At 45.6% G+C, this 25758-nt stretch overlaps 1 protein-coding gene across 2 annotated transcripts; it reads left to right on the top strand.

Annotated features, from left to right (window-relative positions):
• Nucleotides 1-1169: 1169 nt before the first annotated feature.
• Nucleotides 1170-25582, top strand: prrc2c (proline-rich coiled-coil 2C). 2 transcript variants are annotated; one of them, XM_083940711.1, is made up of 34 exons: nucleotides 1170-1464; nucleotides 7053-7222; nucleotides 7331-7505; nucleotides 7648-7757; nucleotides 8078-8203; nucleotides 8318-8619; nucleotides 8737-8816; nucleotides 9270-9406; nucleotides 9511-9595; nucleotides 10194-10374; nucleotides 10479-11124; nucleotides 11241-11413; nucleotides 11879-12146; nucleotides 12252-12462; nucleotides 12547-15003; nucleotides 15625-15788; nucleotides 15908-16062; nucleotides 16160-16595; nucleotides 16710-16795; nucleotides 16882-17076; nucleotides 17177-17434; nucleotides 18583-18675; nucleotides 18824-18925; nucleotides 19025-19196; nucleotides 19371-19589; nucleotides 19846-19958; nucleotides 20058-20278; nucleotides 20387-20618; nucleotides 21712-21822; nucleotides 21988-22182; nucleotides 22289-22389; nucleotides 22723-22849; nucleotides 23510-23761; nucleotides 23882-25582. In XM_083940711.1, the coding sequence occupies exons 2-34, from the start codon at nucleotides 7108-7110 to the stop codon at nucleotides 24146-24148; spliced, it is 8565 nt and encodes a 2854-aa protein (XP_083796837.1). In that variant the 5' UTR covers nucleotides 1170-1464; nucleotides 7053-7107; the 3' UTR covers nucleotides 24149-25582. The 2 variants fall into 2 exon arrangements, with proteins under 2 accessions (XP_083796837.1, XP_083796836.1); XM_083940710.1 differs by having other exon boundaries at nucleotides 20387-20663.
• The last annotated feature ends 176 nt before the right edge of the window (nucleotides 25583-25758 follow it).

Here is a 25758-nt window from a genome sequence, read left to right as displayed (position 1 = left end):
ATTGTTTTTTTTTAATGTTATATAATATTATTTAATATGATATTCATATTCAATGCATAATATGAAGGGCGACACAGTGGTGTTGTGGAGCACTGTCGCCGCACAACAAGAGGGTTCCTGGTTCAAATCGCATGTTCTCCCCGTGTCTGTGTGGGTTTTCCCCGGTTTCCTCCCACACGTGCACGTGTTAGATTCACTGATGACTCTAAATCACCCGTAGGTGTGAATGGTTGTCTGTCTCTGTTTGTCTCTATGTGCCCTGTGATAGACTGGCGTCCTGTCCAGGGTGTACCCCGCCTCACACCTGATGTCAGCTGGGATCAGCTCCAGCCCCCCGCGACCCCGATAGTGACAAGCGGTTGAGAATGAATGAATGATATGTGCAGAAGTGTATTCACTTATTATAGGATCACACTGTGATTGTGATTTTAATGCAGCTTAATTGGCTACTGTGTGTTTTAATAGCCTGTTATTTTTTAACAGTAAATCGTAAGCCTACTACTGAAAATGTTTTACCCTTATCCTTTGTTCAAGTTTAGCCATTAACCACACATATAAGAAAATGCAGCCTATACATTCTGAGTTTTTAAAAAGCAACTTAATTGTCGTTTTACCTCTTTCTTATCGATGAAAAAAGTGTCTAACTGATTAAAGAGGTGATCGTAATTGTTCACATGTTTGGCCGTTGTGTCTGTTTTGTTTCAATGGAGCGTTTGGACCCGGAAATCTTATTTTGAAAGGGTGTTACATCAGACTGAACAGCTGGACAGCAAAATAACAGAAAGGAAATATGATAGCACGAAAAATAAAAGCACAACGACTGATAGAACAGCAGGACAAAGATCTGCTAAAGTAAATCCTAAATTGACAGGAATTTGCGGACTCTTCTTCTGTTCTAGCTATTTTTTTCTGATAAATCCTGATTATAAATTGTGGGGGCCCAAACAAACAGTAGCCCAGGGGCCCATGACCACCTTAATCCGCCACTGATGACAGATGTGCGACTGAACACCTGCACAGGCGGCTCGGAGTTTGAGAGAGGGGGATGTGAGACGATAAATCTGGCAACCCACAGACTGCCATCTTTGATTGTGCGACGGGCCGCGGCGCGAGCCTCACACAACTGATAAAAACGGTTCTGACACGAGACACCGGGTGGAGGACAGACACGAGACCACCGGGACGACCGCGCACCGGTTCCCACAGCAACGACCGAACACACGAGGACAGACTAACGGCTTCAAACGGGCCGCAGAAGACACGAGACAGACAACCGCGCATGTGCAGAGCGGTTTGTTGGCAGCACAACGAGCAGAGCAGCTAACCGTCGTTAGCAGGCTAGCCAGCTTTTGTAATCCGCCGGCCAGACACACACAGCCGTCCGCCACAAACCAGGTTGGAAGTCGCGTTTCAACTCGGGCCACGCAACAGCCGAAAGGACAAAGAAGGCACCGGCGGTGGCAGGTGAGTCTCGCATGTCCCACAAGGTGAAATTGTGAAGTTTGGCCCGTTAAGCTGATGTGTTGGTGCTCACACAACGCTACCTTGTTAGCATGCTGTGGGGCTGGAAGTGGATGTGATGGCGACTGGTGAGAACCGAAACTATGCTAAGCGATGCAAGCTAGCGGCCTGCTCTCTCTTTTAACAGCTCAATGTTTCACAGTCTACATCAAAATATTATATATAACGGTCACATTTTTGTGTATAACTTTGGCACAAGTAAAGTGTTATTTGAGCCCGGTGTGGTTGATGAGTTCCGGGCGAAGAGGGCCTCTCCTGCCGGTGTGAGCCACCCAGCCCACCCAGTAGTTTGATTCATGAAAGAAGGATGGCCCGCAGACTCATCAATGCCACTGATTTTCCAGAAACTACACCATATTATAAATCGGTTGGGCTGTGATCTCATTTTCTTTAAATGTGCTGGCGATATCTCAGGATTAGCACCGTGCTTTCCTTTTCAGTCATGATACCGAGCAGATCCCACAGACGTGGTCTTAAAGGAGCACATTTTTATTGTGTGAGTCTGTACATTTAGGAGCTTTGCAGGGTTTGTGTGAAAGGCTCCAGATGATTCATGCATTTTATTTGCAGATGTGGAAACCTCCTGGGGTGGTACTAATAGGCAACATGGTATTGTTTTATATATTCCCTTTGCAATAAACTGACCAACAAGGATGGATATCAAACTGCCATCAGTTATTACCCTTAAGTGCTCCCATTTGTACATATCACACTGGCACTTTCAGTTACACATGCTTAATTTGTAGCCACCATTCAGTTTTTTGTGTCCTTGATGAAATTAACAACAAACTCCCAAGGGTGACCATCTCAAGCTTGGCGTTGGAGCACCCCAATAAACTTAAGTGCCTCTCAATCCTCATATTTTTCCATGTTTTTTGTTAGAAGATGCAATTACTCTGATCAAAGTGAAGATTAGGTGGTTGATGCTGAATGGTTGCTAATCAATTCAAGGAGAGGATACAACTTGAGCCAGGATCTGTAGTCCAGTATCTTGATAATATGCATGTCCCCAGCCCAAGACACAGTATGCATATTTAAAATGTGGCTAGTATTCCTAAAGATGACACACTCACTGTAGAGATCTTGGACCAGTGCTTCACCCGAGGCAGCATCACAATACAAACCAATAGGGACAATGAAATACAAGCCTGTTCTTTTAGCACCCATCATTTAGGTCATCTACAGGACTTTTCATTCTGTGAATTCAGTTTTGTTAGACAGGTCAGTCCCATGGCCCACTGTAAACAAAAGATTGTGGTGCATGAGCACTGAACAGGTAAGCCATCTGAGGGCTATTGGGACAAACTTTTGTGCATAAGAAACAGTCATTCAGTCATTGTTATTAATCATGGATGAACTGTAAAGTGGGACACTTGATTTTGTACTATTATCATCACCAAGACGGAAAAGTAACTTTACTGGCCACATGGTTTAAAGGATGGAAAATTCCAGCCTTATTAGTTTCATTGAACAGCCAAAATCTGTGACGAGCATCTTTCCAAGAACAGACATTAGCAAACCCTGCTATGCAGTGTCTATGGAAAGCTGCAGTGGCCACTCTAAACTCAGCAAGCTAAGGTTTTTTTGATTCTTCAGCAAATTGAAGCCAAACTAAAAGTTGGGGATAGTTTAACTTCTGGCCGGAAATTGCAGACAGAGAATACCTGCAGTCAATCAGTAAACAGAGTCCTGTGACTTGTTGATCTGTTACAACGGATTTTATTAAGACAGAAATTAAAGGATACACCCCCACTACAGAGAAATGATGGTGGTCTTGGTGAATATTGTTAAAATGCTTTCCTTGCAGGGCTCCAGACTACGAACAAAAATTAATTTGAGTGTGCAACTGAATTTTACATCTAGTGGCACATGTGCAACCAGATGTCTTGCCATATCCATATGTAAGAAGCTAAACGGCAACAGATTGACAGATAAGACAGGAACAATATGTAAGCACTGCTGAAGAAATCAACAGTGTTTAACTAATTCATTGACTTTATTTTTCCAACCAGCGCAGCGAGTGATGCAGCAGGTGACACACAGACTGATCTGATCAGTCAGTAGATACGGTTCATGTTTAAGAGACAACTCTGGTGTGAGTCGAGCCACTTAATAAAATGGAAATGTATCTGTTCTATGAGGTTAGCGAGTGACGGTCGCCATACCGGGCGGGGCTCCTTTAGAGGAGGCGAGGCCCCTCTAAAGTGGACCAGGTTAGAGGCGGTTATACTTTACCGCCGTGAGTGCCGTAGGCTACACCGCGGCTAACCCAAGTACTATGCAAAGACACCTGCAGCACCACCACAGCTCTCTGCTAAAATCAACCCCTCTTTAAAGTTAATCCTGACATTTTAAAATAGTGTTAAAATCTCATTGCGTCTCATTCTTGTGGACTCAATATCGTGTATCGTCTCGTCACACCACTTATTCTGAATGTATGGTATATATTTTGCTGTTAACCTTCTATGTTGCATCTTCAAAAGAGCACAATAAAGATGTGACACTGAATGTGAACCACACATTGTAATTTACGCATCTATTATTGATTTACTGCGTGTGCCCCTAAAATTTTCTGTTGCAGGGCCACAGTGCTCTTAGTGAAAAAATGTTAGTCTGGAGCTTTGCTTGATGGATGGACTGTGGTGTAGAAGAAGTTGCAGTGGGGGCAGGGTCATGCTGAAGATTGGGTGGATCGAGGCTCGGAGCAGGGATGCTAGTGTATGCTAGGGAACCAATCTTGGGTCTTTTTCTTGTAATGTCTTGATTCAACCATCTAAACATTTACTTCAAATGAGGGAGGCAAAAATCCCTCGTCTTTGCCCTCAGTGAACATATATTGATAGTTTAAGAGATGGAGTCAAGGATTGTACTCTGACTTAACCCAGTCCAGTCTTTGTTGAGGGCTCATTTGCACTGAACAGGTAAATTCATTGGTGGGTCAGACTGTTGTCATTTGGGTTGGTTGATAAGAAGACAAGCATGGTCACCTCTCAGAGAGGGTTTCCCTGGTAATCAATCAGTTTTCTCTTTGTGTGTGTGTGTGTGTGTGTGTGTGGCCGTTTTATTAAGGCACTTGACACCTCTACCAAGTAAAAGACTCTTAAAACCCTTTGTATCAGTCAGGTTTAATATAATCAGTGTGTGTTCTGGGGTGTGTGGGAGTCCCAGACACCCTCAGTTGCCAATGTACTACTACTCATACTTTGCTAGACCTGCTGCAGTGATGCAGTTTACAGAGTCCTTAAAAATGATGAAGGGCTCCTGCCACATTAAGGTCGTTTTGCCTCCACACCCCCTGTCAAGTATCACTGCTGCACACAACAAACTTACATCAGACACATTCATTAACGATGATAAATGTGACCGTTTCACTTGTCAATTTCTTATAAACCGTGTCCACTGATCTGTGATCAGTCTGTTCTGCCTGGTTTTTCAACTACAGCTTCATCTACAAAATTTGTGTTTTGTTCTCAGCTCTTCAAATTTCAAAATCTCTTGGTCTGTGCCCATCTTTAGCGTCTGGTGTTGTTTCTGGAAGAAGCATTTTCAGACAGCTGGAGAGTGTATCTGCAAATATTTATGTCTCAAGCCTCAAATGTGGTAATGCATCATAGTCTCACCGCCCCCTTGATCAACAACCACAACGAGACAAATGTCGGAGAAAGTACCAAGCGAGACTATAGTCTGGACCATTACTTCATTACTCAATTGAAGAAGCACCCATAACCTTCAGAGACCTGCTGTAGAGGCACAACAGTTTAACACACCAGTGTAAAGACGATACTGATGCCTTTTACATAAATGCCCTATGTACATTTTATTTTCCTTTAACCTTTAGAAGGGAAATTACATAATTTTAATTATTTTACATCCATGATTATGACAATTTTGACATTTCTTTATGCCAGCGAACGTTCATAATCCCACACAACATAATTAATATCAGTTGAACTTGTCGAGTACAACTACTAAGGAGCTGTATTGGTAAGCATCACTACTCCCATTTTAAAAAAGAAAGGGCCACATGGGTTTTATATCGCCATAGCTGGGTGGGCTGTCACAGTATTTTACAGAACCAAGAACTAGGTTGTTTAAAACGAAAGAGCGTTTTCCTCTGAGTGGATGTCACTTTGCAAGGTGTTTTCTGAGGCCAAGTTTCAGATAGCCTGAGCTCATCGGAGCTCCCCCCGACATACTCGCTCATCGCCCCTTTCCAGCGCTCCTCCGTTAATAATAAATGACCTCCGTGTGACTTAGGAAAGACACTGCAGCCCCAAACATGCTGTCTCTCTGTCCATGGTACTGCTCACGCTAATCCGATCTCTGCTTCGGGTTTCTTGGTACCTATCCGGGTAGCTTGAGGCGCAGCCCCACCGGTCAGTGTGTCTTGCTGTTGCCTTTTTATCCTACAAAACTAATATTGATGTTTTGTCTCTGGTGGACAGTGTTTAGTGCCACATCTCTCACTGTCCTCAAGTTACCTTAAATAAAAATAACTCCGGAGCACAGTTATGTAATCTGATGTATGCAGAAGCAGATGTATTGTCAGGTGCCCCCTTAGTATTTGGAGAGGAAAGGTCAGATTAGAGCGTGGCCTGGTAATCTAGTTTTTAAGGAGCCGTCCTAGTTCATGTCTCCATTCAGAACGTAAGAATATTTTAGTTGCATTCAATAACTCTGGGATTAGAAACTGAATATTTTACTTTTCAAGATCTCTGTGGGCTGGGATTTTAAGAGTTTTTTAGTTCTGCAATCGCTGTTATTTAAGAGATAATAAAGGAAAGCTGTTGTAGTGAATTCTGTGTAGGACATAATCATTATTCAAAATCAATATGTATTGTGGGGAACCCTACTCTCCAGTGTCTCGATACATCTTTGCCTCTATTGGTTGTCATGTGAATCATTTAGGGCCCGACTGATCAGGGATTTTTGAGATGAAAACATGTTTTAAAGTGAGAAAATTCACAGATTACCAATTTGAGCTGGGACGTTAATGGACCTTTTCTATGATGTGGCTCTGCAAAAGTACTCAGAAGGCTGCTTTCCTGAACAAATAACTTTAACAGAATTATAAACATTATATACAGTGTTTTACATTGTCAACCAAATCTAGAAATGAACACTGAGAAAGAAAAGAAATGGCTACATAAACATTGGTACTGTATGTTTAATATCAGTCAATTGCTGACCATTTAAGTTTTTTCACCCTAAGCATCCGTTTCTCCATCATATGTTCTGTAAAAAAGGTTTTCATATCAGACAACATACCGATACTGATATGTCTGTGATAGGCCAACATCAGCATAATGATACATCGGTCTAGATCAAGATTTGTTGAACGTTTACGTCATGTGATCTGATTTGGGCTTACTTCAGTAAATTGTTTGCGCCTGAATCACTTTGAGGTGACGTTTTTGTCACCTTATGTTCCACTATCACCCTTTGCTTGCTTCTTGCCTAATGGTTTCGTGTCCAGACCAAAAAACCTCATCTGTAATGTTCTTGTTTTTCCTTTCGCCCTCTGTCTATAGGAGGCTGGTTCTGGTGGCGAGGCCAAAGGACCAGACTCAATGAGTTTCCAGCGAAATGTCCGAGAAGTCAGGGCAGAGCACCAAGGCAAAGGATGGCAAAACAAAGTATGCAACCCTTAGCCTCTTCAACACCTACAAGGGGAAATCTCTGGAAACCCAGAAAACAGCAGGTAAGCATACTATTTCATGCGATCACTAAGTGGACTTTATTTGCAGTAAACATGAATAAAAAACTCTAATATTCCTGTTTGCCTGTGTTAAATGTTTCTCCCTCCCAGTGGCTGCCAGACATGGGCTCCAAAGTTTGGGCAAAGTTGCTGCGAGCCGGCGCATGCCCCCTCCGGCCAACCTGCCCAGTCTGAAGGCAGAGAACAAGGGAAACGACCCCAACGTCAACATTGTCCCCAAAGACGGGAGTGGATGGGCATCTCGAAATGAGGGAGGGGAGGAGAGGTAAATTTAATAACTTGTGCACGTGTATATGAACGTTTGGTTCATTAACACAATGAAACTTGTCGTTATAGTTCTTCAGCCCCTTATCCACGTTTCAAATCATGAGTGTTTTTAGTAACCATCCCGTTTTTATGTGCCACAGGCAACAGGAGACGCCCCCACCCCAGATCAAACCACCAGTGCTCCAGCCACAAGAGCCTTCTATTGTGGGCAGCCGCTCCTGGGCCAACAGCAAGCCGACACAACCAGACGGTGAATTTACAGTACAGGGTTACACCTAGTCATAAAACGCAGATTACCTATGGTCCTTGACATTTATGTAGGAGGTTGTGAACACTATCCTGCATGTTTCCTCATTGTGTCCAAGTAAACCAAGGCCCCGTCGTCAGTTTACAGCACTCGCATTACATTCTGCACAGACCACTTGATCTCTACTAAATGTGATGTTGGGTTAGAGTGGTTGCTCTACACCACCTGATTGTTAGACCTTTCAATGCTTCTCTGTAAGTCACTGTACATTATACAGCCTTGGCATTTCTGTGCATGTATAATAATGTGCTTGTATCGTACAGGAGCGCCTCGTGTGAGCAGCCATTTTCACCAGGAGTTTCCCAGCTTGCAGGCAGCTGGCGAGGTGGAGAAAGGGGATGGTCAAGAAGAGGAGCCTTATGGACCAGGCCCAAGCCTCAGACCTCAAAGTATGGCCACGTTCAGTGTTTACGGATTGCCCTCAATTTGCCTGGTGTTCAGGAACCGTAGGCACTGGAAGTCAAGTCAAACAATAAATGTCTCTCCTCCTTCTGTTGTGTTAGATGTAGGCAGTTGGCGTGAGGGTGGAGGCAGGAATTTGAACACTGCACCCAGCCCCCCTGAGATGGACAACAGTGCTCCGGTGGAGGGAAGTACGGGCCCTGGTACCTCTACACCACCAGGGGAAGCTGATGACCCTGGGCGAAACGCAACCACTGATGTTCAGAGAGAGAAGAGGGATGGCAGGGAGAGGTTGCCCCCCGCTGTCCCTGCTCCTCAGCCTAAAGTTAATGGGGGGCAGCAGCCTCCTGCTGGGGTGCCAACTCATTTTGACCCTGCTTTCAGGAGCATGATGCCACCCTATGTAAGTCATAGTTTGATATTGTGGACAGACCACGTTGGCAAATTAAAGTTACAGTACCTAGTTGTAGTGTTGATCTCTTCCTGAGCCGGCGTGATGATTGCTTTCTTTGTCTCTTAGATGTTCCACGCCTATCCTCAAATGACTTTTGGCCCAGGGCAAGGAAACCTCAGATACCCCGTACCACAAGATGGAGCAAAGTGAGTTCACATATTCATGGTTAATTCCTAGATACTTGGGTTGAAGCAAAATAAAATGTTTTTTTCTGTTTTGATTGTATCACTGTACAAACACAATATATACTATTGTATAGCGAATCTTCTTTGATAATCTACAAAACAAGTACTCGCTTAAAGGCAATTCAAGTTGTTATTCTTGCTGCATGTATACCAGCTATTATTGATCCGAAACTAATCTAAGTTTCCTAAACAACAAATATAAGACGTGATAAGATTACACAGAAGACACTTTCACGTCAGTATAAACTAAATCTTAGACATTCTCGGCCCTGTGCACAAACTTGTCAGATGCAGGATACGTCCCTCATCTCTCAGTACCTTGTATAAAGCTGAGACGAGGTAGTTTTTAATGTACTAGACCAGGTCCCATAATTAACTTCCCTTTCTTTTTTCTTCCATCTGTTGGATGGTCAGGGGTCCTCGTCCAGTACGGCCCCAGCAGCATCCCCCTCAGGCCTGGCTCCAGGATCCAGACAGACCCTCTATCATCAGTGCAACAGAACTTAAAGAGCTTGACAACTTAGACACTGATGCTGATGAGGGCTGGGCAGGTTAGTAGCCTTACCTTTGGACTCCAGCGTTTAACTTATCAGTCAAAAAAGGTCATTTCACAGTAGTTCTAGTATTTATCAATCCTGTCCCTTCTCCACTCCAGGAGCTCAGATGGAGGTGGACTACACTGAGAAACTGAACTTCAGCGACGATGAGGAGAACCAAAACAAAGACAAAAGAGAAAACTGGTGAGTATTTTAATCTTAACTTTTCACTCCTATGGTTCTTAATGTAGCCAATTCAGTCTAAAATATGTATAATTTACATTACTGACATTCATTTTTACAAAGGATGCCATGAGTCACTAGAGTCTGAAAATAAACTTTGGGTGAAGTTGAGAGTTTGTTTGTTTCATCTAATTCTGTCACTGTGACCTGGGAATCCAGCACAGTTTAAAAAAAAAAAAAAAAAAATGTAGTCTTTGCAAGTTGATTTTCATACTGTACAAACATGAATAGAGTGGTTTGGCTGCCTGCTTGGCAGGAAATGCACAAAAAATCCAAATCCATATGACATGTTTCTGTAATATGAAATGTGATTTCTAGTTAATAGACTAAAATGTGTAAAAACATTGTATAGTTCATTTATTCAATACAGCTAACACGTTAAGTGAATGTATTGTGAAACTGAGAACAGGACAAAATATAATAAATGTCAATATATTGCACGTACGACACAATGTATAATAGTTGTTTTACCTTACTGCAATTCTACATTTAGGACATCATGTTAACTGGGGAGATTGTCAGTTGGAATAAACTGATGTTTTGATGACATTATTTTTAGGGAGTGGATGAATAAAGTGGAGCGTATGAGATCTCGCCAACCAGACGGTCAGGAGGGCTGGAAGGAGGGTACTGAGGACCGTGGGGGAAGTAAAACCTCATGGGTCGATGGTGATCCCAGAGCGCCATCACCTGGCAGTATGGGGCAGTATAATAAATCGGCAGCTCCACAGGACTTCCAGGTAAAGCTGGATATTCATTACACAAGCATCCTATCATGTTTGCACTGTTTATTTTAATAACAATCTTACAAGTCTTTATCTGCACTAATTTCTCTCCTCTCCAGGGCGGCGCCCGTTCTGTTGGGGCGGGAGCTCCACGCGTGACCAAACCACAGGCTGCTGCGGCACCTGGTGCTGATGAAGACCCTGAGGCCTGGCGACAGAAGCGCAAGAAGGCTCCAGAAGTTTCTGAAGCTGTAGAACGAGCAAGACGGCGGAGAGAAGAAGAGGAACGGCGGATGGAAGAACAGCGGCTTGCTGCTTGTGCTGAAAAACTTAAACGTCTCAATGAAAAACACCGCCAGGCAACTGAGGGCAAAACTGCCCTTGTTCAGACCACCAATGATGAAACGGGAGCTGCCCAAGAGGAAGAGCCCTTGTCAGACCCTGCTCCTGAATCCACTCCTGGACCTTCAATCACAGTTTCACAATCACAGGCTCCAGTCATGCAAGCTCCTCTACCTGAGAGAGTGGATCAAGACAGGGAGAGGGTGGAGCTAGAACGAGAGAGCGTAGAACCAATTGTAGAGGAGGAGGTTCAGTTGCCTCGTCAACCCAGCCCCCCCGTCCAGAGACCTGTGACCGTAGCTCCAGAGCCTCAGAACGAGGGAGAGAGCTCCTTGGCAGAGGTCAGCCCCCTGATAGAGGAGGACCAGTCAGACAGGACAACAGTGCCTATCCGAGACTATTTCAACGTAGAGGACAACAGAGGTCAGCTAGCTCAGAGAACCTTTTTTCAAAGTTGCATGTAAATGATCATTGTATAGATGTGATTGACTGCCATTCTTTCGCTCGGATGCCAATTTATTAGTTTTGTTTTCCCGCAGTGGATGAGCCCCACCTGTCTCTGACCCACATGGACACCCCCAGTGGTGAGGAAGTCCCTGTGGTACCACCACAGCTGGAAGGAGAAGCAGCAGCTGCTATGCGTCCTTCTCTCACTTCGGGCTATTCCAAACAGTTTCAAAAGTCTTTGCCACCTCGTTTCCTCAGACAGCAGGTAAGGATGTCCACATCTGACTTCTGTAGTTAATAGCGGCTGGGATGGTGTACCCTAACTTAAACCACACCCACCTGTGAACTCTTTCTTCGATCTTAACTAGATGCCTGTTAAACAGTTGTGACTCAAAACCACCTCTGTGGTAATTCCAACTACAGTAGGTTTCTCCATGGCCAAATTGTGCCATTCTGTTGCTGCAGGTTAACATTTAAGCTTAATTAGACCTGTTCAAAGTGGACGTTACTAGTCATAGTAGAGGTACAAGTGTAGCTAATGGCATAGTGTATTACAAATAATGCTTGTAGGTGGCAATATTTAAACGTTGTGTTGTCAGAACAAGCAGATATGACATTGGGGAACAGTACTACTAAGACAGCCAATTAATGACGTAGTTTATACCATTAAAACATGTTAGCTTTATTGGTCTTAATTTTTCTTTGTTACTATTCTCTGTTGGTCTTGTAGGAGCAGATGAAGCAGCAACAATGGCAACAACAGCAACACCAGAGTGGAGGCTCGGTGTCCCCATCAGGTGGCAGTGGCGTTCCAGCTCCCCAGCAGCAGCAGCAGCAGCAGCAACAACACCGCTCCATGTATCAACCCATGGGCCCCCACCACCAGCACCTGGCCTCCATGGGGTTTGACCCCCGCTGGCTTATGATGCAGTCCTACATGGACCCCCGCATGATGTCAGGGCGTCCTCCCATGGACATGCCAACTAACATTCACCCTGGTAGGGAATTATGTGGAATAGAGAATTTCTTTTTGTTTGTGATTAATGTGCTGACAAACCTGACAGACAACCTGTTTTAAACTGTTTTTGTTTTGTTCTCTCCAGGGAGGATGCCCCCTAAACAGATTGTGCGCAGAGAGCCCGGTGACAACTCCAGCTCTAGCTCTGACTCCTTTGACCATCTGACCCGACCAATTCGTGACCATGGCCTGCCATCAGACTCACGGATGGTATGGGGATCTGATCCATATCCACAGTCAGAGCCGTTACCGTCTGTAACTCCTCCAAAAGGGCGGGATGATGGCAAGGAGCCAAGGTAAAAAATGAATAAAATATATGACAAGATGAGAAAAAGCTTTTATTTTCTGCACATGACACAATAACTATTGTTTCTCTGTAGGGTGGACTCCGGTTTGGATCTGGACAGAGGTATTCCGGCTATATATCCCCAGGACCACAGTGCATTGGACTCTCATAAAAGTAACTTCTTCCAGGACCCTACAGAGTCGCTGTCAGCATTTACCCAGGGCCCAGAGGATGTGTCAGGGCCTCTAGATAGGGTCCCTGTAGTCCCAGCCTTTGATCCTGAGGAGCCTGGCCTACCCAGTGGGGAAGAGGTAGAAGCTCTTGGTCAAGCTATGCTCCAGAGGAGTGTCTCCCAGGGCTCCAGCCACTCCCTCAAACTGGATGAGCCACGGTTTGATGGGCTACCCCTGGGAACAAAATCACTAGAGCTACAGGACTCAGGAGAACGAGTTGATGATAAGCCCCAGAACGAACTCTACCCCCAGGCTGTGGTGACCAGCAACAGGGCTACACCTCCTGCTGATGGATTACACAAACAAGAGAAGCTGCCTCTGCCAGCCCCTAGCAAGCAGAAAGCTGAGCTACGCTGGGGTGGAAGATCAGGTGCTGGAAGAAGAGAAGGACCAGGGGGAGAGAGACCTGTCCGCAGGTCTGGGCCGATAAAGAAGCCTGTCCTAAGGGACATGAAAGAAGAGAGAGAGCAAAGGGAAGAGAGAGAGAAGCGTCATGAGAGAGGGGAGAGAGGGGAAAGAGGAGACCGGTCCAAAAAGGATCAGTCATTGAAAGCCCCTTCTGCAGCTGCTGCTGTGTCTGAGGGCTCCAGACCTCAGGGTGAGGCAAAGAGAGAAGCAGCTGAAGCTGAGGAAACACTGACTGGCCATCAGAGAGTCAGAGACTCCCAGCCTTCATCTGGGGTTCCCACCTCTTCCTCTCAGGAGGAAAAAGCAGACAAACCGCCCAGCAATGACAAGCATCCAGAACCCAAACTCCCCTCCAGAAAAGAGTCCAATTTTCCTCCACGTGCCTACAGACGAGAGGAGAGAGAGAGGGAACGCGAGAGGGAGAAGGAAATGGATAAGGACAGAGATAGAGAGTGGCCTATTGACTCAAATTTCAAAGGACGTGGTCGGGGGGAGTATTACTCCAGAGGACGGAGCTATCGGGGGACTTACGGTGGCCGAAACAGAGGTAGTCGTGGTCGTAGCAGAGCAGAGTACAATTACAGAGAGCCCCGATCTCGCTCTGATTTACCTTCTGCTGGAGGTGCTGCTGGCTTTCGCAACAGGGAAGAAAGCGAAACGCGCAGCGAGAGCTCAGACTTTGAGGTTATACCAAAACGTAGACGCCGCCGTGGTTCAGACACAGATTCTGAAAGTGAAGGTGGGAGAGAGTCTGCCAGTGATACTGGACCATCTGACCGTGAGCCTAGTACCAAACCTAGCCGTCCATTGAGACGAGAGCTCCCTGGGGAGGCCCGGTCTGGGCCCCACAAGCCAGGCTTTGGACCTCTTCATATGGGGGAAAGGGGTGGACCCAGAGGGGACGATGAAAGCAGACCCAAACCAGGATTCCTTCCTAAAGGAGAGCCTTCTCGACGAGGAAGAGGAGGACTATACAGTAGACGAGGTGGAGCAAGGGAGCGCGGTGGTCCTCGCTCTGGTCCTCTTAGACGGCCAGGAGCTAGAGAGTCCTCATCTCAGTGGCCCTCTAAACCCATGGAGACATTCAGGCCTGAAGACACCGAGTCCACACAAAGATATGACAATCCTGCCGCTGACCGACGACCCCCAAGGTCTGATTGCAAGAAATTTGGGGACGGAGCGCCACAGAGTAGTAGAGAAAGGCCTCGTCGCTCCAGACCAGCACGGCCCCCCAGGCAAGATAAACCACCCCGCTTTAGGCGCTTGAAGGAGCGAGAGGCAGCAGTGTTAGCTAGTGGAGAAACAGCCCCAAGTCCCCCAGTCCCTCTACTCCCAGGGCCTGCTGCTGCTGGCCCTGGCCCTAGCTCTGCACCTGCCCCAATCTCCCTCTCTCCAACCCTGTCTAGAGCTCCAGGAACCCCTGTAACTGTGCCTGCGGAAGTAGCAGCCACTATGCCTGCACCCGACTTGTCCTCTCCCTTAGAAACACCCTTGCCTGGGACCAGCAGCCCCACCATCACTGCAGTCGGTACCAAGTCCCCTGACTTGTCCAACCAGAACTCTTCAGATCAAGCCAATGAGGAATGGGAAACTGCCTCTGAGAGCAGCGACTTCAATGAAAGGCGAGAGCGGGAAGAAAGGAAAGGAGCACTGGAGGCCGCTAATGAAGCAGCCGCTGTCTCTGCCCCGGCACCTGCACCCCCTCAGGGCTCTTTGACCCCCAATAGAAGCCCTCCTGACGGAGGGGTGACTCCTAAACGTGAAGGGCCTCCTGCAGCCAAGAGGAGTTTCTCAAGTCAGAGGCCTACAGAGAGGCAGAATCGTAGAGGCAACAGTGGAGCCAAACCAGGCCGGGGCTACGCAGGGGGCAAGGGAGAGAGGAGGGGAGGGGCCAAAGCCGGCCGCAAAGGGTGAGTTTGAACAATCAGGCTTTTGTCTATTGTTAAGCATTTACTTTTACTGCTTACATTAGTACTTATCACAATGGAGTTGACTCAATGAACAGTGTGCAGTAGAATAATTCTGCAGGTCTATTTAGACACAATACACCTTTTGTGTAGCGTTATTCCTGATTAAGTCGACTGCATATCACTAGTGCAGAATCTACATATTTCAGTAAACTGTTGGTATTGCCAGTCCAAAATGGCTTTGGCTGTTAAACTATTTTATTTTTACGGTACTCAAGTGTGCTGTAATTGGCGGTTGAAGTGTTTTGGTTAAAAATTGCTGAATATGCAGGAAAGTGGTGGTATTTTTAGACTTGGATTGAACCATGGCAGTGGCACTTCTGATGGAGAACAGAGTAAAAACATGTTTTCCCTTAATCTGACGCATCATCAAATAAGATAACCAATAGAGGCATTGTTTCTCCTGCCCCCCAACATGCAATTACAGCATTCATTTACATTAACTACCTTAGTGTCTTAGGCTTTCATCACGACTACATGGTTATCAGCCACATTAAAATGTGTGTCCCTTGTTTGGCCTTAAGTTTACATTCTGTCTCCAACATGTGTCTCTGATGCAAACAGTCCTGGAGCCCAGCAGAACTCAGATGGGACAGCACAGACAGCTGGAGGAACATCCCAGAGGCCTACAAAAGACCAGTCTGGCCGTCGCAAAGATGAGGTTAAACAAGCTGCCAAAAAGCCAAAAGAGAATGCTCTTTCTCAGTTTGATCTTAACAATTATGCCAGTGAGTAAACACATTTATACTCTGGAGCGTGGCTCTTACCGATGAGCCAGGAACTCAGACTGCTTTTCACCTGAAAACTGAATGTAAATGTCTGGATCTCCTTTTTTCCGTCACTGTAGGTGTTGTGATCATTGATGACCACCCGGAGGTCACCACCACAGAGGACCCACAGTCCAGCACCAATGATGACGGCTTCACTGAGGTGGTCTCCCGCAAACAACAAAAACGCTTGCAGGATGAAGAGAAACGGAAAAAGGAAGAGCAGACTACTCAGGTAGGAGGAGGAATAGGTTGTCATATAGTAAAAAAAAAAAGAAATGCAACACTTTGATTCAGTATGACCTCTTGATACTTATACTGTGCTCCTACAGAACTGGAGTAAAAAAGGCTCTGGTGAGAAGGGCAGAGGAGGCGGGGGAAAGTTGCCACCAAGATTCGCTAAAAAGCAGTCATCGCAACAACAACAACAACAACAGCAACAGCAGCAACAACAACAACAGCAGCAGCAGCAGCAGCAGCAACAACAGGCCTCACAGTCTCAACCTCCTGTAGCCACCGCACCTCAGGCCCAACAGCAACCCCCCATTACTGCTCCCCAGCATCCTCACCTTGCCTCCTCCCAGCCTGCTGCATCCCCGCAGACTCTGGAGGGAACAGTGGCTCCGCTGCCCTCCATACCCCCTACCACTGTTGACTTTACCTCCAAGAGCCTTCCCCCCGCACCTACGCAGAACCACAGCACTCTGGGTACAGAACTGTGGGAGAACAAGGTAGCGGGCTCCACTGTCCTTCCTGATGTCAAGAAGCGTGAGTGACTTTATCAGTTCTTGTTTAAAATTATTTGACTCCATTTAACTTTGTGATGCAGGAGTGAATTTATCAGCAAGCTCTTGTCTAAAATATGTCATTTGTATATTCCAGTTGGTCCAATCAGCCCTCCCCAGCCACCCTCTGTGAGTGCCTGGAACAAACCTCTTACCTCCTTTACTGGCACTGTCTCTTCTGAGGTATGTTGAATATGTGTGTCTCATCTTTTGTTGAGTGTATGAATCTTTTACTAAATGATAAACGATTAAAAACACTGTTCTTTCAGGGTGTGAAGCCTGGATCAGAGGGCAGTGTGGAATTGGCAATAGACAGTATTCAGTTTGGAGCACCGTCATCTGCAGGCAGCACTGACAGTGATGGAGTCCCAGCATTGCTAGAAGCTGTCTCTGACAACAAACTACCCGCTCCCAAAGAACAGAGACAGAAACAACCTCGAGCTGGCCCAATCAAAACACAGAAGGTAACTCTGTCGCTGTGGAGGGAACTCACTGTTTTAAGCTGTAGAACAACAACACTGATTCTTGTTATCATGTTAATCATTAACCTCTCCTTCTCCCCAGCTTCCTGAAATGGAACCAGTGGAAACCAAGGAGTACAAACCAGGTCCCATCGGCAAAGAGCGTTCTTTAAAGAACCGCAAGGCCAAAGACGCACGTGGAGGTGAAGGCGAGGTGATGGAGGGAGGAGTCCCTGGAGGAGTCGTCAGTAGAGCCACAGACTCCAGTCCCCCCACCAGCGACCCCACAGTACCGGAGTTGGGAGGAGACATTGAGGGCATGATCACAGTCCCCTCAGCAGAGTACAACAGTAACTCTAAGGTACATTAACAAAATTATGACAAAAATAATAATGTTGGAGTAGAACTGGTATCTCTACCTTGTACCTTTATATGGTACTTTTCTCCCTGTAATACGAATTATTTTATTTTATTTGTAAGAATGAGTCCAAACTTGGGCGACCGCTGGCTGAGTGGTTAGAGCAATCACCCCCATGTAAAGGGACTGAAGGTCCTCGAGGCAGCGGGTCAGAGTCTGACCTGTGGCCCTTTGCTGCATGTCCCCTTCTCTCTTTCTCACCTAATTTCCTGTCTGTCCTGTATCATATAAGGCTCGGAAAACTGCCAAAAATGATCTTTAAAGAAGAAAAAAAAACTATTCATTCTATCTACCAAGAACATTTTATTTGTTTTGAACATTTTGCACAAAATAAAACCCCTCCCTGCCTCCCTCTGCCCTCCCAAACCTGTCCCTGCAACCTTCAGCCTATAAATCTGTGACCAGGGCATAGATAACCACTTTCTGCCTCATATTATATCGAATATACCAAATCATGGCTTTACTAACTCACTAAAATAAAATATAAGCGTAAGTCTGTCAATTTAATAATACCATCATCGTTTGTCATTTTTTATTTTTGTGAGTTTATAGTGAGCACTGATAACAATAATAAAAATGTAGCATTGGTGCAGTATAACCATAGATTGTATATAATTTGGATCTTACACAGAGGTTACTGAAGAGCATCTTGGCACTTGCTCCTGGCTAATCCAAAAATGTGCAAAAAGGGGGAGTGTGGATGGAGGTGATGAAGCCGAGTGTCTCCTCCACATCACCCACAGGTCCCTCAAAGCAGCCACGCCCTTCATTGTGCAGAACTTTAAGCCTTAATATAATTTAAACGGACAAGTTATATAAAAATTCACCTTCCATACAGTTGTCATGAACAGGGAAATTAGCCCTAGAGACCAAAACAGTTTTTTTGTGCCAGGATATAAACATGTTTGTTTCTGTTTTGTAAAGTTGAGCAGTTTAACATGGCGCTCTGTGGGGATTGACTTGCTTTTGGAGCAAGCCTCAAGTGGTCATTCAAAGAACAGCATTTTTCTCACTTCTACGTCAACCCTGGAGGTTTCCGCTCAAGTACAAAATGTTTGCGTGTATACTGAATTTATGCGTTTCCATCTCAGGAGGGCGTCACTGACTACACCACCCCATCCTCCTCAATGGCTGACAGTGTTCCTACAGGAGTGAACAAAATGGAAGAGAGTTTGGTGGCAAATGTGAGTACACATCCTTATTTTGTACAGCCTTCTTTTTAATTTGAAGATATCACACATGGGTGCCATACAGTTGTTAGAAAAGTGCTCTAATCCTAAACACTTGGTATTAATTAAAGCCTGCTGTGGTGTGTGTTTGATGTGTTTTCAGGTGGCACTACCCCACTCATTGCCCCTTCCTCGACGAGAAACCCTGCAGCAGAGCTCCAGCCTCAGCACTGTGTCTCCTGCTACTGTTGACCTAACACTAAAGGTACACAGAGAAAGTAACATTGCCTGTTGTGGGCTGTGCTAAGAAAATCTTCAGTGATTCATTACCTAAACACTTTCTTTCTTTCTGTCTCCTCCTCAGATGGAATCGGCGCGTAAGGCATGGGAGAACTCCCCGAGTCTGGAGAAGAATTCTCCAGTCACTTCCTCTTCCTCCCCCATAACCTCCTGTGCGTCCTCCTACTCCACCTTCTCGTCAGCCTCAATGCCACAGATCCCTGTGGCCTCTGTTACGCCCAGCACCTCACTGTCAGGTAACATAACTCCAGTTAACATCTTCTGTATATCTACATTGGTATTGTGTGTTGATATCTTGTTTACCTCAAAACTGCTTGGATATTCTACAACACAGTGACTTGTGAATGAGTAGTATTCAGGCATCCATTATGATCTCTGGTATTCACCATGTGTTTGTCTCCACTCTGCAGGTTCTGCTACTTATACAACGTCGTCCCTCAGCACCAAGACCACCACGGCCTCTGACCCCCCTAACATCTGTAAGGTGAAGCCCCAGCAACTGCAGGGTGGAAGTCTGTCGTCTTCCAGCAGCAGTAGTAGCAGCAGCTTCTCTCAGTTGGGCTGTGTGCCCACCCTCCTGCCCCAGCAACAGCAGACCCCGCAGGTGTACGTCTCTCAGTCTGCAGCAGGTGAGAGAAACATTGCACTGAACTGTGACGTCAGTCATGCTACTCATGTTGGCGGCATTGAGATGAAGTGGAAAAATGTGTGCTCTTAAACATTCTTTCATGTTTTTGATATCAATAAAATGTTGTTCACAAAATGTATAATGTGAACGACCTCTGTTTTTTATAGCCCTTTATTTCAGTTTCATGTTTAAAGAACTGTTGTCTACATTAGTAATAATAACTAATATGTAAACCCCTGTATGTTGAGGTTCTGCAGCTCAGATTCCAGCCTTCTACATGGACACTAGCCACCTTTTCAGTACCCCACACCCTCGTTTGGCACCTCCCTCCCTGGCACAGCAGCAGGGCTTCCAACCTGGCCTCTCGCAGGTAGGATTTCTTTAAAATTTTTGTCAGTAATGTGCTCCAGGAATGTTTTTTTTAATGTACGGAGAGAAAACTACCCGTCTGTGTTTCTCCACCTTATAGCCAACAGGAGTGCAGCAGATTCCCATCCCTATCTACGCTCCACTGCAAGGTCAGCCGCAACACCAACATCAACATCAGCATCAACACCAACATCAACACCAGCATCAACATCAACACCAACACCAACATCAACACCAACACCAGGCTCAGCTAGGACTCAACACTGGTCCTCCAGTCTCCCAGCCACAGGACCTTTTCAGCTCCTCGCTGCAGCCTTACAGGTAATGCACAACACATCTGACATGTACTATATACTGCTAAAGCGGCATGTATCTATATTTAGGTACCATTGTTCTCTCACTGGATCCTATGTCCTGATCTGTCCTCAGGTCCCAGCAGGCGTTCATGCAGAGCAGCCTGTCACAGCCCTCCATGATGCTGTCAGGACCATCCCTGCACAGTTATCCTGGCGTGCAGGCACCTGAGCTGGGGAAGCCTCAGTCTAGTCTGGCCTACCAGCAGGCCTCCTCCACCCAGCACATTCCCATTCTGTTTGAGCCGCAGCTCAACCAGCCCTCTGGCATGGGAGGGTCCCAGCTCATCGACACACACCTGCTGCAGGTAACCAGTCTGCTCACAGGGACTGGGATCTCACGCCACCTTATGGTATTGACTAACATTTTTTCATATTTAATTTACAGAGATGTGATTTTTGATCAGATTTATTCCTATGTGAAAATATGACCCACTGAATGAATCATGCAGAACTGCAGAAAGATATGTATTTTGAGGCATGTTTGTGAGAACAGAAGGTGGCAGTAATGCACCAATAAGCCAGATGCCAACCACCATAGAGTGAACGAAGTGCGCATCCACAGTAGTGCTGTCGTTCCGTCACAGTACAAAAAGTTAGTCTGCAAATGACACAGTTGTGCTGCAAGAAAATGGTATATTTACATTTACTTTGTTTGACTATTTATGTAACTATCAGCTTAATGTTAGACAGACCACTCCCTGTGTTATTTGGTGTAACGTTTTACAAACTGGAGAGAACATGCACGTTTGTTTATTTGCTGAGTTGTACTTATTCAGCAACGAGCAGTTAGCCACATCTGCTAAAGACACAGTTGTGCTGCCAAGTATGAGCAGGTTTTGACAGGTGCTGTGTTTTGGCGAAGTGTATTTCTGTCCGACGTGGTCACACCATCTACACTTTGGAGCTGCAGTCGCAGAATCTCCATTAGAAATTGATTGTGTGCGAGTAGACGTGGACTTTAAGATGCATTCATGTGCACCTCGTAAAATATAATATCTATACTGTAATGTCCACAAAAGTTGTTTTAAATGGGGGATTTTCATTTATTTTCCTCAGTTGAAATGCATCTCTGTTGTTACTTACTGTTTTCTTTTTTTGACACAGCATTTTTAAAGATAATATTGTATCAGTAGAAAAATGCTGTCAAATTGTTTTCAGCATTCACGTACCATGGGTTACCAAGAACCTCTGATGATTTTAAAGAAATATTTTACTGCAGCATTTTCTTTAATAATATGTGCTCATTAAATCAGATTCCATACACATGCATTGTTATACAGGTATTTAATTAAATACCTAAGTGCTTTAGCATTCTATGCTCTGTGTATTTTCCTGTTTTTTGTCCTTTGCCTACATGTCTGAATTTGTTTTTGTGCATGTCATCTGTCTTTGGCTCAGGCTCGACAGGGGATGAGTCAGCATTCAAACATGTACTCGGGACAGGTGCAACAACATGGCCAGAGTAGCTACTATAGCAACACTCAGTCACCCAGTTCTGCAATGCAACAGGTAACCTACATCTCAACATAAGTATAGACCCTTAATGTGACACAATGTTTATAAACCTCATCGTATTCCTTATCCTGTTTTACCACCCCTCAGACTATGTGAAACAGAAAGACAGCACAATTTTCTGTTGATTGATGAATTTGTAATACGTGTGTCTCTCTCCAGGTGACAGTCCCTCTGCCCAGTTCCCAGTTGTCTCTGCCAAACTTCGGCTCGGGTGGAGGCCAGCCCCTCCTGGCGCTACCTCCCACTCCCCCCCAGGCCCAGCCCCCCAACATCAACCGACAGCCCCCAGTCTCTCAGCCATACCGAGGCATCATGGGCCCCAACCACAGCATGATGCAGCCTCCCACCAGCAAGGTACTATAGTGTTTGTGAATGTGTGACTCCCAGACACTCTCAAAGACTGATTTTATATATATATTTTTTAATGTTTCAACAGTTGTTTTGTGTTGACACTTTGCAGATGGACATGGATCTGAAACTCTTTGGTAGTGGGATGGATGTGAAGCCTGGAACCCCTCCCATCGGTGCCAGGAGCACTACACCCACCTCCAGCCATTACAGGTAACACACATTTACATACTGTCTGCCACACCAAGCTTTTCTTTTGTTTCTTTCTTTCTATTTCAAACATGTAAAAATAAAATGAGTGTTAAACCTGCATGCAAACGCAGTAATTAGATTTCTCAAGCACAAATTCAATTTTACATGTTCAAAAAGGAGTAGGAGGAAGTATATACTTAAATTAACCCTTAACACAGCCCTTACTCTTTCTTATACCTCTGGAAAATATATTATTTTTGTGTAACAATATATCAAGTAGGGTTAACCCATAATGAGTGGTTTTTGATGCGCTTGTACGTCAGATTTAATGTTTTCTCCCTCCTCTTCCTGCAGGGCCAGCTCCACATCTCCTAGCAGCCAGTCCAGTAAACTCAACAGCATGCTGTACCAGAAGCAGTTTCAGGCTAGCTCTGCCGGCATGAGAATGACTCAGCACTTCCCCGGCCAGTTCAACCCACAGGTAGGGCCAAAATCCTAAAACATGTATTTTGATTGTGTTCTATAATGCAGTGGTTTTTGGCCAGGGGTGGGAATCACAGAGTAACTCATGATACGATACGATACGATACTATCACGATATGTTGTCTACGATAATGATGGTATCACAACACAGCAATTCTGCGATACTCGACACATTGCAAGACGATCATCGCGATATCTGTGTAACTGAAGAAAGAAAAATTACCCTAAAAAGGCAAATAGCAGCATTGTGGTGTCAGTTTCACAGAATTTGAGACTGAGATGAAACAAAGAACAAAAATTAGCCATAAACTCTTAAGATGTTTAAAGGAAGGATACAGCTGTGCCTCACTAAGCTTAGTAAGAAATATAGAAATATACAAATTAGAAGAAGCGTAACCAACTTGTTTTACGTGAACCTGTATGTCAACTACAACATGAACAAGGTGACTAAGCGTGTTCGTTTCATTGTCCGTGTACAGAACTTTCACAAGCAAGAAGCGGAAATCCATTTAGACCACATGGGTGTTAAAAACGTGATCTTTAGCACTAGTGTTTCAATAATGTATCACACGACGAAGCGGTACAATATATTAGCGTATCAATATTTCGTCCCACATGAGGCAACTGCTGACCGTCCATTTGTCCCTCTTCATTTCAGATTCTGTCTCAGCCCAACATCGTCTCCCCTCTGGTTCGACCTCCTCACGTTAACTCGTTTGCTGGAGGTGTCCAGCGCTCTCCCATGGGCCCTCCAATGTCTCCCAACATGGGCGGCGGCCTCATGCCCCATCCCCGACCTCAGCACCCTCAGCACCCACAGCACAGCCAGCACCCTCCCAGAGGACCTCCTGGTCCCTCGCTTGCTCCCAGAGGCACGCAGGCGGCTCTGAAGGCTGAACAGGACCTAAAGGTCTGGTATATTTTTATCTGCTGATTCTGAGCTTCTGTTTTTATTAACTGGCCAGTCAGATGATGAGATGCTCGTTCACTGATGAATGAGTTGGCTGATTTTGACTCTGTCACTCTATAGGCAAAGCAGCGGGCTGAGGTTCTCCAGTCCACTCATAAGTTCTTCGAGCAGCAGCAGCAGCAGCAACAGCAGCAACTCAAGGTCCCGCAAGTCAGCAAAGTGTCACGGCTTGATCAGGGGGGAAAACCCCCACTCGACACCTCTGCCCCAAACCACCAGGCAATGGGCGACCGCCCCGATTCTGACAAACCTCCCATCTCCACAGCCAAGCCCATACGGACTGGCCCCATAAAACCACAGGCCATCAAACCAGAAGAGGGCAAGTAAAGAGCCGCGGAACCTCTTCAGATGACTATGAATCGATGGCAGAGACGAAGATCATATCAGCCCTGGGGGGGACAGTGTGGGGGAGGAGGACGAGTCGGTCCCGGTGGTTACTGAGAGTAGGCACTGTCCTGCGTATACATAATCCTCTTCTTTCTTCCCCGATCTTGTCCCGCTGCAGGTGGAGGCGTTTGAGTTGGATTCTTCCATCGTATTTAGATGCCGATTAAAATGGCTGCACAAGTTGTTCCATAGAAATCTACTGAGACGGTAGATAAGAGAGTTGGAAAGAGAAAATTGAAATGAGATTTGCTGCTGAGTTTGCCATCTTTTTTTATAGCTCCTGAGTTGTTCCTCTCCCCCCCCCCCCCCCCAAAATAGGATCACGCATATTATAGGAGAAACCCGTTCTGTTAACGAAAGAATGAATCCGCTTTGTTTTTGTAGTCGAAACAATCTTGTTAAGGAGATGTCATTTAGTGAAGCACACTTTTTTTTGTTGCCCAGTCTCCCATCATCATCATAACTAATCCAGCGAATTGTGCACGTATCACACTCACTCAACGGTTACCGCACAGAGACATGAAATCAGAAAATTCTCGTCATTTTTTGTTTTTTTGTTTTCCCAGAATGGAAATGTGAAAATTACAGCCGTTGACTGAAATTGAATGATTGATTTATTGATTAGTCTGCCTGTGAGCCTTTGCTCCTGCCTTCTGCTCTCATCTCCTTGCCTGAGAATTCCTGATGCGTTGGGACGTGTGTGTCGGGTGTGTGTTTGTGGTAAAAAAAAACGTGGAAAGCTAGCCGCTGGACTCTTTGTGTATATTTAGCAGGAGGTTAAAGCAGCGCAGAGATGATGCCACCGCCTTTTTAAGATTGCCGTTGCCGTGGCAGCAGAGTTTTGTTCAGACATACAGGATTACCTGGATACTGATATACGGTCACTACATACAGCTGCTCCAGTTGAAGAGCTAACTGTTACGCCCTTTTACTGCTTCCTCTCCCATCCTTGCTGTCACACGAACACACACCTAAACACACGTCACTGTAAAGCACCCAGACCTGCTGCTATTGACTGATTCCAGTGCCCTTAGCTAGACTATAGCAGGAAAGGGCTATGTAGAGGACTAGAAACGGTGAGGAGTTGATCGGTGAAACAGTAGAAAGCTGCGTGTGTACGTCCACCCTCACGAAGAGGGAGAACCAGATGAGAAGCCTCAAGTTCAGAAGCGTTTGGGCAGAAGGACACTTGTTTTTGTTATCTTTGCTGATGAGAGCAATCAGTGCTGTTTTCTGTCTCTGCCTCACCTCCGCTGGCTGTCCCACCCACAATGCTTTCATCTCGGGGTTGTGGCGACAAGGGTCCTTCAGAAATGTACAGTAGTATGCACCCTGAGGTGGGGAGGGTGTCCTCCTCACCTCTACCCTAGCAGGGGGGGGAACAGACCTTGTTTTGGAGGATGGATGAGGGAGGGAGGGAGGGTAATAATTTTTTTTTTTCTTTGTTGAACTTGTACAGGGGTTTCATCGCTGTATTAAAATATGTACGGTCTTATTTACATTCTCTTGGTTTGGTTACAGAAACTAATAAAATAATATACTGTTGACAT

This window comes from Echiichthys vipera, assembly GCF_963691815.1.
Source record: "Echiichthys vipera genome assembly, chromosome: 3".
Taxonomy (NCBI): Eukaryota; Metazoa; Chordata; class Actinopteri; order Perciformes; family Trachinidae; genus Echiichthys; species Echiichthys vipera.
The sequence above is the reverse complement of the archived record's forward strand: the minus strand, read 5'-3'. Positions and strand labels throughout refer to the sequence as shown.

What these genes read in the sequence shown, in the direction of transcription:
- prrc2c (XM_083940710.1), top strand. Translation starts at nt 7,108, where the DNA reads ATGTCCGAGAAGTCAGGGCAGAGCACCAAGGCAAAGGATGGCAAAACA. An exon ending in TGCTGATGAGGGCTGGGCAG is followed by an intron (nt 9,407 to 9,510) that starts GTTAGTAGCCTT and finishes TCTCCACTCCAG; the next exon opens with GAGCTCAGATGGAGGTGGAC. An exon ending in AGTACAACAGTAACTCTAAG is followed by an intron (nt 17,435 to 18,582) that starts GTACATTAACAA and finishes TTTCCATCTCAG; the next exon opens with GAGGGCGTCACTGACTACAC.